Genomic DNA, 15,776 nt, shown 5'->3' with positions numbered 1-15,776 from the left:
TTCCCTCTCTTTTCTTCTCTTTTCCCTTTCTAAAAGTAAACAGAGTAGTCATCTCCCATCATCCACAGGGGATTGGTTCCAGGAGCACCTGCAAATACCGAAATCCAAGGAAGCTCAAATCCCTTATGGAATGACCTTGTGTTTGTATACACTGTGAAATTCTCCCATATGTTTAAAATCATCTCCAGATTAGTTACAATGCCAAAGCAATATAAATAGCTGTTAGATTGTATTATTTAAAGGAAAATGACAAGACAAAAGTGAACATATGTGCAGTACAACACAGTTTTTAAAAATTATTCTCAGTCCTTGGCCAATTGCATTTGCAGATGTAGAACTCTGTGGATAAGAAAGACTGACAGTATGAATGGACTAAATTAATTAGTATCTTTATAGTTTTAGTAGATATTTGTATCATATTTAGTTTTGACTTGTCTGAGACTTGAAGAATTGGAAACAAGATTTTTTTTGGGGGGAGGGGCCTTTTTCGTTAGCATTAATTAGTTGCCCAAGGACATATTTGTGATGCATACACTCTACCTTGGTTAAAGCTATTCTCCCTTTCCTCTCAAACGGATCTCAATAATCCTCAAGCTTCCATGTTTACACACTTGTACAGAGGATTTGACCATATTCACTCTTCTTTGCTCCATTTGCTTTCCCCACCTCTGACAAGTACTATCTTAGACAGGACCTGTTTGACATTCAAGGAGAGATGTTCTAAATTCCTGGGAGAAGATTAAGAGAGATTATCTTTATCTAAATACTTTTTTTGTGTGTGTGCCAGTCCTAGGTTTTGAACTCAAGGCCTGTGTGCTGTCCTTAAGCTTTTTTGCTTAACGTTAGTGCAGTACCAGTTGAGCCACAGCTCCACTTCTGTTTCTCTTTTTTTCTAGTTTATTGGAGATAAGAATCTCATGGACTTCCCTGTCTTGGCTGGCTTCAAACCCTGATCCTCTGGTCTCAGCCTCCTGAGTAGCTGAGATTACAGTCATGAACTACCAGTGCCCAGCTATTTTTATAAGATTTAAAAAAATTGTCAATTGTATGCAATAATGTGTTTCATTATGACATTTTCATACATACATACATATATATATATGTATAGGCCACATTCACCCCTGCATTGCCTTCTATTTCTCCTCTCCTCCTATAATTCGGTCCTTTTCTCCCCCATATAGTCTCCAACTTACTTTCATATCTTAAAAAAAATCTAGCTGATTTCGACAGAAAACATGCTTTATTTTCTTCTGCATCTGGTATATTTTGCTTAACATGTTAATCTTCAATTTTATCTAGTTTTCTGCAAATACATACGGTAATTTTTTGTCTATGCTTCAATAATTCTCGTGTGTGTGTGTGTGTGTGTGTGTGCGCACGTGTATGCGCGCGCATGTATGCCTGTATCTCACATTTTCATTATCCATTCCTCCATTCTCAGGCAGCTATATGCTTTCATAACTTAACTGTTATGAATAGGGCTGCAGCAAACATGGGTGTGCATGTATCTCTGGTGTATGCTGACTTACATTCCTTATGATATCTACTCAGGAGCGATAGGACACAATTATGTAGTTGTTCTATTGGCTTCCATATTGGCTTCCATAACGGCTACACTAGTTTACATTTTCACCAACAGTTAATAAGGGTTCTTTCTCCCTGCATCCTTGCTTGGATAGATGTTGCTTGTTTTCTTGCTTGTCTTATTGGCCAGTCTGATTTGAATGTCATGTAGTCTCAATGTAGATTTGATTTGCACTTTGCTGATGGTTAAGAATGTTGAATGTTTTCCATATATTTATTGGTCACTTGTATTTATTCATTTGAAAAGTGCCTGGTGTCTCCCATTTGTGATATTAAAGTATTTGGAAGGTAGAGAGTGGGTAATACCAGTTTGAGGCTAGCTTGGACGAAGGAAGAAAAAAAAAAGGAAAAGTTAACCTGACTTCAACTGTATGAATAAGCTGTTTGTGGTGACATGCATCTGGAATCCCAGCTATACAAGAAGCTATATGTAAGAAGATAAACATCCCAAGCCAGAAATGCTCAAACAACCAAAACCTTATTTGAAAGATAACTAAAACAAAAACAGGTGGGGGGTGTGGTTCAAGTAGTAGAGCAACTTCCTAGGAAGTACAAAACCCTGAGTTCAACCCAGTATAGAAAAAATTTAAAATAAAATAAAAGTGAAAAGCCCATTTCCATTCACGTATCCATTTAGTGAATTTTTTCTTCTCTTGGTTTTGGTTTTCTTCAATTCTTTATACATTCTGATGATCAATCCTTAATACATGATTCGCTGGCAAGAATCCCTCTCATTGGATAGGCTGTCTCTTCACCCAGACAATTGTTTCTTTTGCTGTACAAAAGCTTGTCAATGTAGGGCAATCTCACTTGGGGTGGTTGTAGCTGAGTGGCTTTATTTCTGGGCCCTCCATTCTCATTCCATTGGTCTACCTGATTAAAAGAACTTTTTATTTATTTATTATTTATTTTTTTATTTTTCCCAGGGCTGAGGAACGAATCCAGGGCCTTGCATGCGCCGGGCGGGCGCCCTTCCACTGGGCTAAACTCCCAGCCCCTAAAATAACTTTTTAAAAGACAGAAAGAAAAAAAAAATTCTGGTTACTCTTCTCCTTCTTGGAAAGCATTAGAATTTGTGCTCAGGGCTCAAAAAATTAGATGAGGTCAGTCATTCAGAAAACAATGATTAAACACCTGGAAAACCTACTGTGCCAATGCTCAAAGATATCTATCTCTGTGCACCAGTGAGGGTTAGAGGATGACCTTCTCCTAGCATTAGGTCACCACTTTGCTAGTGGTTCTTTCATTGCCCCTCGGTAGGATGATTTTGAACAATTTTGACACCTTTTCTCATGGCCGCCAGCAAAAGTTATCATCCACAACCTGCACACTCCCCAGTGGTATGAGTTTGCAGCTCGATATGAAATGAAATTTCAGATACCTTCATTTTCAGAAGAACTGTAACATGTTTATTTTTTCAAATCAGATATTTTACATCTATGAATATTGTGGTTGGTTTGGCCAAGTCTGTTTCTTGTAAGAATCTTGGAGCTCATCTGACCAGTACCTTCTTGTCTGAGGATTTTTCTATTGAGTATCTTGTCTCTTTATTTGAAGGGATGGCTGTTGGCCTAAAATGTAACTTGTGTTTTAGCCTGAGGAATTTCAAAATGTCAATAGCAGCTTTTGCTAATGAGCTGGTATAATAGGGGTGACAGTTGTTGCATTTTGCAGAATATCACCTTGAACAACTAAAGCAACCTAAAGTAAAAGTAGCATGATTATATAATATTATGTACAGAACTGAAACAAAATAGGAATATCAACCACTGGCTTCTGAAACTGAGCAAATTTTATTGTAAAAGAGAGCCATCAAGGCTTGGGCCACTATTACAAAATTCAGGAGACAACTAAGTAACTTCACAAATAAAATTTAAAGACAATCTTTATATAAAAGCAACTAAACTGGTACCAGTGGCGTGCCTGTCATCCTAGCTGCTCAGCAGGCTGAGATCTGAGGATCATGGTTGAAAGCCAGCCTCGTCAGGAAAATCTGTCAGACTCATCTCCAATTAACCACCAGAATCTAGATTTGGATCTGTGGCTCGGGGAGTAGAGTGCTAACATTGAGCACAAAAGCTCAGGAACAGTGCCCAGGCCTTGAGTGCATGCCCTAGGATCAGTGTGTGTGCACATGTGTCCACGCATGCATGTGTGCACACACATGCGTGCACACACAGAAGAAAGTACTTAAGAGGGATCTTTTTTTGTGGGGTGGGGAGATGGAGGGCTTGAACTTAGGGCCTGGGCGCTATCCCTGAGCCTCTTTGTCCTCAATCCTGGTGCTCTACCACTAAAGCCACAGCAGCATTTCCAGCCTTTTCTGAGTAATTTATTGGAGATAAGAGTCTCACAGACTTTTCTGCCCAGGCTGGCTTCAAACTGCCATTCTTAGATCTCAGCCTCCTGAGCAGCTAGGATTAGAGTTGTGAGCCACCAGTGCCCCACTGAGAAGGATCATAACAGTGAATTGGCTCCAAGAATGTTATACATGTATATGAAAATGTCACAATGAAATTTCACTGTGTAATACACACCAATAAAAAAATGAAAAAATATTTAAGAAGGGGCATTTATTTTCAAAGCAAGTAAAATCTATTTTGGGTATCTTGCATTGTAGTAGAGAGTTTGGAGAGGGTGAATAGGAAGAAATGAAGTTGATAAACATGGTGTAAAAAGTCTCAAAATTGAAAAGAAGAGTAAGTTACAATGGTGAAGTGAGAAAAGTCATGGATAGGTTGAGTGGAGTTGCATTCTGGAGAGCTTTGAAAACACAATGGTTAGTTTAGGCTTAATTTGGCAGGCAGGAGAGGGAAGTAATAATGTTAGGATATAGTGTTGGAAGCTACTTTGAGAGCGATGTAGTTCAGCCAGTTGGGAGGGTGCTCCAGGCTTCTGAGCTGTTCCATCTGTTTCCATTAGCAGAGGTCTTTACTGCTTTCTTAAGCAGACATCCTATCTGCAATTGAGTTGAAAACCTGTCACCTTGTATACTCCTGTGGGCATACAGAACACTCCTAATCCCTCTTCCATATGACAGCCCTATTAAATACTTGGAGACAGCTGTCATGTCTTCTCCCAGACGTGTTCCCAGAGCCAGAGCAATGCGATGAAAGTAGTGTTTATAGAGCTGTCGATTACAGTTAAGATGCAGGGCTCAGAGTGACAGCTCAAATGTTCTATTGGCTGTAGCTTAGCAGTTGGGCTGCACACTCCTCACAGTTGTTGTGGTGTTATTTATCCCAGGTCAACTATAGGACAGATGACTATGGCTTTGATTTATCTATCTTTAGTTCCAAGGCTCCACAATCTTTCCCTGTTTCTCCCTTTCTTTTATTCCTTCCTCCCTCCTGTCTTCCCTTCCTCCCTTCTTTCTTCCTCTTCTTCTTTTGTGATAGGATTCGAATAACACAATAGCTAAGTAGTGCTAGAACAGTATGTACTAGGAGTCTACTCAGGGTCTACTCAGAGTATCAGAGTATCTATCTGTCTATCTATCGATCGATCTATCTATCTGTCTATCTATCTATCTATCTATCTATCTATCTATCTTTTTTTTTTTTTTGCTGGTCCTGAAGCTTGAACTCTGGGCCTGGGCACTGTCTATCAGCTCTTCAGCTCAAAGCTGGTGCTCTACCACTTGAGCCACAGCACCACTTGCGGTTTTCTGAGTGGTTTATTGGAGATAATAGTCTCACATACTTTCCTGTCTGGACTGGCTTTGCACCACGATCCTCAGATCTCAGCCTCCTAAGTAGCTAGGATTACAGGCCTGAGCCACCAGTGCCTGGTTGGGAAGTGTTTTTTAACCTCTTTAGTCATGTTACCTTTTGTCCTCTATAAAATGGGAAGAACACTCCCCTTACAGGATGGATATTTGTTAAATGAAGAAGACATATAGGTAGAAGGAGATGCATCATATGAAACTGGCTCACATGATTATGGAGGCTAAGGAATTCCAGTTATCCGTGGTCAACAAGATGTAGTTTTAATCTAACTTTGTGAAGGCTGGAGATGTAGGAGAGCTGATGGTATATATGACTCAAAGCCAGCAGGATAAAAATATTAAAATACTTATTTTTTATTTTAATTCTGAAGCAGGACAGCTAACTGTCCTGAGAGCTCAGGAAGCAGAAATACTCTCCTGCTCAGACATTTTGCTCTATGCAGATATGGGTGTTACATGTGCTGGGGCCCACCCACAGCAGAGAGCGATAGCACCTGGAAACATGAGCAGAGACATAGCTACAGTGTTTGGTTACGTGTAGCGGCATCGATGGCTTCATCAACTTGAGACAATTAGCTACAAGGCTACCTACAATATTTCTAGGAAGTAAGAAATTCTAGGGTGAAAAAATAAAACTGAGTAAAGGAAGAGGATCTTAGGGATTGCCACTTGTTGAAGATGCTGTGGTGATTAATCCTGTCAACTTGATTAGATTTGAGAAAGGCTTAGGGGATTCCTAAAATACACTCTGGTGTGTCTAAGAGGACTCTGCCTTAGCAGATTCATCCTGCGGTGGATTGATAACGTGGTGGCATTGTTGGGAGGTGGTGAAAGAGAGGAGATGGGACCTAGGTGGAAGGAAGGGAATCACTGAAGGCATGTCTTTGGGCTGTCTCTTTCCCTGGTGCCCCTCCTTTAGTCCTTTTCTTTGCTTCTTGGCTGCCATGCTGTGAACTGCTCTGCCATGCACTCACCAATGAGCTGATGCCTCTGACATTATGAGCCAAAGTGATGTCTTCTGTCCTTAATTTGCTTCTGTCAAGGTATTTTTCCATAGAGATGGAAGCATTCTCTCACACAGCATCACCAAACCTGGATGGAATGACAACTGAACTCACCTTGGTTGGCTGAAATGAGTCCACTGTTTTACATCCGCTAACAGAAAAAAAAAATTAGTCACCTTATGTCCCAGTGAGCATTTTTGTGCCATTTGGGGAGGACAGATTCTATGGGACATTGGAAAAGGAAGGTTGGACCAAACATTTGGAAGACCTAGTGTGAATCTTGGCTTTGACAGTTACCCATGAATTCATCATCTGAGAAATTAAAGACACTAATGGAGATGTCAGGAGTATCCAAATAAGCCAATGTATTGACAGTCTCTTTAGAACCAGTAAAAGCTGGCAAATAGCAAATGATTTTAATTCCTTTTAAAAATATACTTAAATGGATGTGGCTGAGACTAGTTGCTGCCTGGTAACAGCTCACTTCCAAGAGTTCTACTGTACCAGATTCTCAAGGATTTTCATTTGCTTTTGGTTGGGGGATTTGAATTAAACCTCACAGGAGAGTTAAGTGAAAAATCATTTTGTGACCACAATTTTCCTTCATATGTCTCAGTTAATGAATGGCTTAGTCAGATATTTTGCTAGTGGCATAAAAAGAAATAATTCAAAGCCACTAAGTGACTCCTGGATGGATTGTGGTGAAATGATTATGAGGTTTCCTGGCACAGTGGGAATCAAGCAGTGCACATTCTCTTTCATTCAACTTAGACTCTAGCACTGGGAAAAAGCTGAGAAGCACAAGCAACTCAGATAACACTAACCTGTTCTTTCAATGTGATGGTGTGGCAGGCCATGAGCGCAGACCACATTTAGTTGAACTGAGGATATGGATTATATGACAGAAACAATTATTTTTTCAATAGCACAATTTGGTTCTGTTCACAACCATTCATATATTGTATGCTGAGTGGAGCGGGGCAAAGGGTTTGAAAAGATAAGAGGTAAAGAATCTCCTTCCTCGAGGTGTTAAGTCTAGTTGCAGAGACAGAAATGTTAGGAAGGCAACATAGTTGCTTATGATAAATGCAAGAAACTAGGTAGCAATGCAGAAGATGTGAAGTGCAGTGGGTAGAGTCCTGGATGAGGACCGAAGGGAAAGAGAACTGTAAAGTTTGTTTTCCAGGGTGAATAGGAGTTTTCATGGCAGAAAAAGTCCTCTGACAGTATCTCTTTTTCTGTTTCAGTAATTGTGTTGGTGAGTAAATTCCTCTGTGAACATATTCCAGGCCAGTGGCTACTCTAGCTACTCAGGAGGCTGAGATCCAAGGATTATAACCTAAAGTTAGCTTAGACAGATGAATCCTTTTGGCTCTTTATCTACAATTACACAACAAAAAGCCAAAAGTGGAGCTGTGCCTCAAGTGGTGGAATATTAGTCATGAAAGAGAAAGGGATGACGCATTCTCCTTAACCTCAGTTTGCTCTCACTCCATGAAAAGGTTTATCCACTAAAACATCAAAACACTATTTATAGTAGGAAAAATAATCATATAAATAAAAACGTCCATGTTTCCTTTAAAGTTGTAATCTCAAGGAAAAAATTTCATTTAAGAATTAATTACCTAATGTTGTCTAATCATTAAAAACCCATCTTTTATTTCTCCCACCACCTCCTCCCCTCCATTGTTCTGGTCTTGGTGATTGTACTCAAGGCCTGTTTGCTGTGTCTGAGCATTTTTTTTTGTCAGTTGTGGGGCTTGAACTCTGGGCCTGGGCGCTGTCCCTCAGCTCTTCAGCTCAAGGTGAGCATTCTACCACTTGAGCCACAGCACCACTTCTGGTTTTCAGGTGGTTAATTGGAAATAAGAGTCTCTTGGCTTTGAACTGTGTTCGTCAGATCTCAGCCTCCTGAATAGCTAGGATTATAGGCGTGAGCCACTGGTGCTTGCTATCTGAGCATTTTTGCTCAAGGCTAGCACTCTATCATTTCAGCGAAAGCTCCACTTCTGGATTTTTATTTCTGTGGTAAATTGGAGATAAGAATTTCCCAGACTTTCCTGCCTGGGCTGGCTTTGAACTTTGATCCTCAGATCTCAGCCTCTGAGTAGTTGAAATTACAGGTGTGAGCTGAGCTACCAGAACCAGGCTCCCCTGCTATCTTTCCTTCCTTCCTTCCTTCCTTCCTTCCTTCCTTCCTTCCTTCCTTCCTTCCTTCCTTCCTTCCTTCCTTCCTTCTTTTCTGTCTTTTTTGTCTTTCCTGTTCTTTCTTGCCTGCCTGCCTGCTTTCTTTCTTATCTTTAAGTCGTTGTACAAAGGAGTTGCCATTTAACAAAGCAGTTTATGAGTATCATGCATTTTGATCAGTGTCACCCCTTTCCACATTCTCACTCATCCCTCCCCTCCCCAGTCCTTCCCTCAGTCTTCTTAATTTTGTAGGATATACATAACATTCTTGACTGCAATCTCCCTTTCTTCTCCTCTTCATTTGTCCCTACCCCACCCCTTTTGAATACTTGCTTCTTGGTGTTGGTGTATTATTTTGCTGAACTGTGACTTTGCCTTTCTAAGGAATTACACTATTTGAGTTCTCCCTTGAATCTACTGTATTTCAATTAATACATTTGTATATATTTGCATACCACCCAAACTATTTACTTATACATTTATAAGCTAAATCTAGCTTCTACTCATAAAAGGAAACATACATTCTTTGGGCCTGACTTGGAGGTTCCCCCAAAACAAACAAACAAAAAACCCTATGATCCAGCAATTAACACTCCTGAACACTTACCCAAAAGATTACAAACCAGGATACCGTAAAGCCATGAGCATTGCATACATCGTGTTCACCATAGCCAAGGTACAGAATCAGCCCAAATGCCCCTCAATGGATAAATGGATCAAGAATATATATATATATATATATATATATATATATAACATATATATATATAAAACATATGTGCAATGGAATTCTATTCGTCTGTTAGAAAGAATGATATGGCACCATTTGTAAAGAATTGTAAAGACCTTATTTCTTTTTAATGTAGATTTAGGTTGCATTTTGCTTCTAGGCCTCAGATAACAGTCACTTGGACCCTTAGCTCTGCCTATTTTTCTCTTCTACCATTTGATTCTTTAAAGTATTGAAGGTTCTTAATGCCTTCTTTCTGATTGACATCTGAAGAATAGTGAATTGGATAAGGTGTTTACTAGTGGAAGGTGACAGTATTTGTGATAGATTTTTAACCTGGGACTTTTTTTAAAAGTAGTTTTCATCTATTTCTCAAAATATTCATAACGGCAGCCAGAATCGTTCTTGAGATATGAAGTTATTGAACTTTGAACAGAGTAGCTTTGAAATGTCTCTTTGTTCTGAGAAAGCATCTGTTTGCCTCTGGCAAATAGAACCACTAATTGCACAAAAATTGCTGATACTGTATAGAAAGTTCTGCCTACAGCAAACATTCCTAGAACTGGGCAAATTGCCTTTGTGTTTGCTAGGATGGAAAATAGCCATTAAGGTTCATTTTATTTGGTTATATCTTAGAACTAACAACTAGGGTTTAGGACATGTGAAAAACATAGGTTTTCAGTTTTCAAAATGAATGTGTTCTGATCTTGAAAATGTTCCCACCCAGGAATGCAAAAATTAACAGACTTTGACTTCTGAGCTTTCAAATACCTTTTTTCTGCTGATATGTTTACTTCTTTCTGACTAGTAGGGCATGAGTGTTAATTTCAAATACATTGTACTAAGTTGTAACTTGTTTTTAAATGTTTTCTTGATCTCATTGTGTGACATGCACTAAAATTATCTTCAGATAATTTTGCACATGCTAGGTAAGATCATAAATACTGACATACACACTTTTCCACTGTTACCAGAATTCTTGTGTGTATGAGTGGTAGTTTAGCATTTAATTATGCACCATTATTTTTTTTTTTGTCGATTGTGGGGCTTGAACTCTGGTCCTGAAGCACTGTCCCTGAGCTCTTCAACTCAAGGCTAACACTCTACCATTTGAGCCACAGGCCATTTCTGGTTTTCTGGTGGTTAATTGGAGATAAAATTCTCATGGACTTTCCTTCCAGGGCTGGCTTTGAACTTTGATCCTCAGATCTCAGCCTCTTGAGTAGCTATGATTACAAGCATGAGCCACTAGCGCTATGATGCACAATTGTGTGTGTGTGTGTGTGTGTGTGTGTGTGTGTGTGTGTGCATGTGTGATAGTACTAGGGTTTGACTTCAGGGCTTTGGGTTTGCTAGGCATTCTGTTGCTTCAGCCATGCCCCATCCCCTTTTGTTTTTGTAATTTTTGAATAGGGTCTCACATTTTACCTGAGCTGGATTGGACTGTGATCCTCCTACTTATACTTCCCTTTCTGGCTAAGAATGACAAGATATGCCACTGTGCCTGACACCTATTACTGGGTGTTTTTGAACTCAGGACCTCATGCTTTCTAGGCAGGTTCTTGAGCCATGTCCCTAGCCCCTTTATACTTCAGTTACTTTTTAGATAGTGGCTCATGCTTTTTTTTCTGAGGTCTGGCCTTGGATTACTGTGCTCCTACTATGCTTCTTGCATAGATAGCTGGGATTACAGGCACATCCAACCACAAAGTATTTTGTTTTGATGAGGTCAGTTTATCAATTTTTACTTTTATGGGTTGTACTTTTGGTGGCAATTCTGAAACCTTTTTCTCAAACCACAAATTCCAAAAATTTTATACTTTCCTTCTGTACTCTACCTTTTCTCCTTTCTTTTCTTCCTTTTTTCCTCTCTTCCTCCCTCCCTCCTTCCCTTTCTTCCTTCCTTTCTTCCTTCCTTCCTTCCTTCCTCCCTTCCTTCCTTCCTTCTTTCCTTCCTTTCTTCCTTCCTTCTTTCCTCCTTTCCTTCTTCCCTTCCTTCCTTTCCTCCCTCCTTCTTTTCTTTGTTTCTTCCTTCACAGTTCCCTTTGTTCTTCCTCTTCCCTCCCTTTATCTTCTTCTCTCCCTCTGTCTTTATTTTTGTGTGTACTGGTTCTGGGGCTTGAACTTAAGTCTTCAGCACTGAGATTTTTTGCTCATTGCAAGCACTTTATCTCTTGATGCACAGCTCCACTGCCAGCTTTTTTTTTTTTTTTAACTTTTTGGCAGTTTATTGGAGATGAGTTTCATTGATGTTCTTGCTCAGGCTGGGATCCTCAGATCTAGGATTATAGGCATGACCTATTGGTACCCAGTCCATCCCCTCCCCCACTTTTTGTTTAAATGCAGTTCTTGAGGTCCAACCAAGATCCTGTACATGCTAGGCAAATGATCCTCCTCTCTATACTTCCTGCATAGTAAGTTTATGGACATGATCTTGTTTGTTGAGATGGAGTATCTTTAAATTTTCACCCTGGGCTGGCCATGCACTATTATCTCCCCTTTCTCCATCTTTGAAGTAGCTGAGATGGTTTTTAAACATTTCTTTTCTTGGTACTGGGGCTTGGACTCTCAAAGCCTTGTGCTACTCTGCCAATGCTTCTAAGTCCTTAAAACATTAATTTGAAACTAAAAATATTGGTTTCTTCTACATTGTTTCCAATTAATTAAAAATTGAAATAATGCTTCTAAAAATTTTCAAAGAGAAAGAAAATGACTCTCCATTTGAGAGTAAGCTTTTCCCATAAAACCAAGAGAAGCGGTTCTTGAAGCTTAATCAGACTTCACTTTTCCCTGGTTCTGTCCAAAGAACAAATTAATTTCTGTCTCATGACTCATGGCAGTGTTTCATTTTAGACCTTTCTCAGTTTGGTACAGTGGGGCCAACTCTCAAATACAATGCTGGTAGCTTTCTTCTATTTAAGAAGAGGAATTTATTGCCAAAAAATGTAAACTCCAACTGAGAATTGAGTTGTACTGTAGAACTCCAAAATAGAGTCTGGAGTATTTCTTTGGCAAATACATATTTTTCCCCATCTGGCAAAAGGATTTAGGTATTCCATGCATATTTATATCTGGAAAAAAATTCAAAATCCCTTAAGCAAAAGTAGCATGATCATTGCAAAGACATATGTATTAAGCTAGACAAGTTCAGCATTTTTTTGCAGATTAAACATTCTTTTTGCTTATCAAAATGTCTATATTTTGGTTTTCAAATATAATTGTATTTCAAATGTTTTTCTTTTTTGGTATTGAATTTAAAATTTAACAATAAATGTTAAATAAAGTGTTAATCAATGTTAATAAAATGTTAATAAATGTTAACGATAAAACACAAACCCTAAAGATTTTTTGGGCTGGCAAGAAGTTAAAATGGATAAAGATACACACATGTCAGTGCACACATACACTCACACATGCACAAACACGCACATGTTACTTTTCATAGTCTCCATTCCTAGTGTGAAAATCCCAAAAGTTAAGCAGCTCCTTGGAAGTATAGAATGGAGTATGAGGTAATAGTACTGAAGACACTGAAAATGCCTTCAGTTCTTTGTAACACAGTGTGAGAATATCCTAAAATGTTGGTGCTGTGTGAACGGAAATGCTGGTCTACATCTCATCAAACATAGATACACCCTGTGTATAACCGCCCCCCCCTTTGTTGTAAAGACAACATTTACCCTGATCTCCCAGAATCTCTCTGTGCATGTGCGGTGAAGACTGTTCTGATGGTAATGCTTGGATAGATCCCCTTCACTCTAAGTGAGCTCCTAAACAGTAGTGATTTTAGGCCAGGCACTGCTGGCTCCAGCCTGGGCAGGAAAATCTATTAGACTCTTATTTCTAATTAAGCATCAAAAGTCACAAGTGGAGCTGTGGCTTAAGTGGTAGAGAGGAGCCTCCAGAAAAAAAAAAAAAGCTCAGGGACAGCACTAAGACCCTCAGTTCAAGCCCCAGGATCTATGGGCGTGTGCACCCATGCGCGCACACGTGCGCGCTCACACACACACACACACACACACACACACACAGATTGATGATTTTGATGATTTTATTTTGGGGCAACATCTTATATAGGAAAATGCAGGGGAAAAAACGAAATTGGCGACACTCTGAGGCCCTTCCTCAGTTTTCTTCTTTAGTCTGTGTAGCAGTGTAGATTAACTAAATACATAGCCGTGACTTTTCCTTAAATTTGGGAAGCTCACATTTTTCTTCTCCTAATACTTTCTCTATGCACTTATCAGTACAGGAGAGTCTTCTTTTTGCTTCCTGGAAATCTTCCCATCTCGGCTGAGTGGCTCACACTGGCATGGCTGAGCCCTTTCCTGGAAAGAATCTACCTGCCAAAGCCCAAAGTGAGATGATTTTGTACAGACACCAGTTCTACAACACGCAGCAGGATGAGTTGCCAGGTTGCCACGAACCTGCCAGGATTTTGCTAACTATTTCCAGAACATTTTAGTCTATTGCCAACCATTACCACAATTTTTTTTCCTAGTAAGGATTCATTTAAGGGAAAGACTATAAAAAGATGGCTATTTTAATGGGAACTTTATTGTACTCTTAGCACTAAGTTATCTGAAAGACATAAAAGTTGACCCACTCAAAAAAAAAAGCTCCAATAATAACACATGTGCTTTCCTGGTTTGTTCTTTGCAGAAGTGAAATTCTTTTGTGAGACCCCAGCTATTGCCGACATTGTGATCCTGGTTGATGGCTCATGGAGTATTGGAAGATTCAACTTTAGACTGGTTCGGCTTTTCCTGGAAAATCTCATTACAGCATTCAACGTGGGCTCTGAGAAGACGCGGGTTGGTACGTCACTTGTCAACAGCAGTCAGCTGTGAAACTGCTGGTTTATTTACTTATTTGATTTTGGAGTTATTTTTGGTGGTCAAGTCCTTGGCAATGAACAGGTGCCCTGCCACTTGAGCCATGCCCCTATCCTGCTACAGAGATTTGTAGGTATGTATGTGGGGGTGATACTAGGGCTTGAAAATCAGGACCCTGTGCTCTCACTTGGCTTTTTCACTCAAGGCTGGTGCTCTACCAGTTGAATCATACCTCCCCTTCTGGCTTTTTTGATGATTAATTGGAGATAAGAATTTCATGGACTTTTCTGCCTGGGCTGACTTTGAATGGTGAACCTCAGATCTCAGCTTCCTGAGTAGCTAGGATTACAACTGTGAGCCACTAGTGCCCAGTTCTACTGTGGAGATTTTCAAGACATCTTCAAAATGTTCCTAAAAGCATGTTTAGGTCAATCAGTATTTATTCTACCTTAAGTTATAGCCTGTTCAAAAATTTGTCACAGAGCAGATTTTATTTAAAAGAAACACTGAATCTAGGGAAATACTAAACAAAATGGAAATTATTTTACCATACAAGACAATTTTTGCCAAATTAATTGCAGAGAAGGTAAAAAATTGTCAACCTGGGCTGGGAAGGTGGCTCAATGGTAGAGCACTTGCCTTGCATGCATGAGGCCCTGGGTTCGATTCCTCAGCACCACATAAGCAAAAAGAAAAAAGCCAGAAGTGGTGCTGTGGCTCAAGTGGTAGAGCACTAGCCTTGAGCTGAAGAGCTGAGGGACAGCGCCCAGGCCCAGAGTTCAGGCCCCACGACCGGACCTCCTCCTCCCCCCAAAAATTGTCAACCTGTACACCATATATATATATATATATATATATATATATATATATATATATAATATGCACATATATACAATATATCTTTATTATATAAAATCTAATAGGCTAACTTCTAAATAACCTTTTGGGAAAACCATTCCTTTGAGAATGTTGTTTAATATTTTATTCCATTTTATGTTTAATAAAGCATAAACAAATGAATCTAGACTTTTTATTTGTATTAATGACTATGTTTTGTTTTGTTTTCTTTTTTTTTGTCAGTCTTTGGGATTGAACTCAGGACCTGAGCAGTCCCTGAGTTTTCTTATCACTTTAGAGCCAGAGCTCTACTTCTAGCTTTTTGGTAATTAATTGGAGATAAGAGTCTCCCAAGCTTTCATGCCCAAGCTGGCATCAAGCTGTGATCCTCAGATCTCAGCCTCCTGAGTAGCTGGCTCATGCCAGTAATCCTTATAACTATGTATTAAAAAAAAGTATCAAGTACCTAATTCAGTGCTAACCTCGAAATGACTAGAAATTTGTACATTTGCTCTACTCCTAAGTATATTCAACTTGATTACCTTGCTTGGTGCTAGCAGTCTTTTTTGAAAGTAGAGAGTCAGACAAAGAAAAGAATGTTACTATAATTTGGCTCTTCATCTTTGAACGTCCTTGAGTGGTACAAAGATCTTTGAGTAGCACATCATTTCTAGTGTGTTTCTTATCTTTCTTTTCCAGGTCTTGCACAGTATAGCGGTGACCCCAGAATAGAATGGCACTTGAATGCTTTTAGCACAAAAGAGGAAGTTATTGATGCTGTCCGAAACCTCCCATACAAGGGAGGAAATACTCTAACAGGTACGTTGCGTTCAGTGCACATTCTCAGCAACAGAATAGCTGTTTTACTTTAG

The 15,776-nt window shown here is 39.4% G+C and overlaps 1 protein-coding gene across 2 annotated transcripts in view; it reads left to right on the top strand.

Moving 5' to 3' along the window:
- Col14a1 (collagen, type XIV, alpha 1) overlaps positions 1-15,776 on the top strand; it is a 165,507-nt gene that overhangs the window by 20,914 nt on the left and 128,817 nt on the right. For both annotated transcript variants that reach the window (XM_013032216.1, XM_013032215.1), the window contains exons 5-6: positions 13,895-14,050; positions 15,604-15,723. In XM_013032216.1, the coding sequence (XP_012887670.1) occupies positions 13,895-14,050; positions 15,604-15,723 (276 nt within the window). The remainder of the gene's footprint in view (positions 1-13,894; positions 14,051-15,603; positions 15,724-15,776) is intronic.

Source organism: Dipodomys ordii, unplaced genomic scaffold (genome assembly GCF_000151885.1).
Source record: "Dipodomys ordii isolate 6190 unplaced genomic scaffold, Dord_2.0 Scaffold151, whole genome shotgun sequence".
Classification (NCBI taxonomy): domain Eukaryota; kingdom Metazoa; phylum Chordata; class Mammalia; order Rodentia; family Heteromyidae; genus Dipodomys; species Dipodomys ordii.
This window is presented reverse-complemented; position numbering and strand designations above follow the sequence as displayed.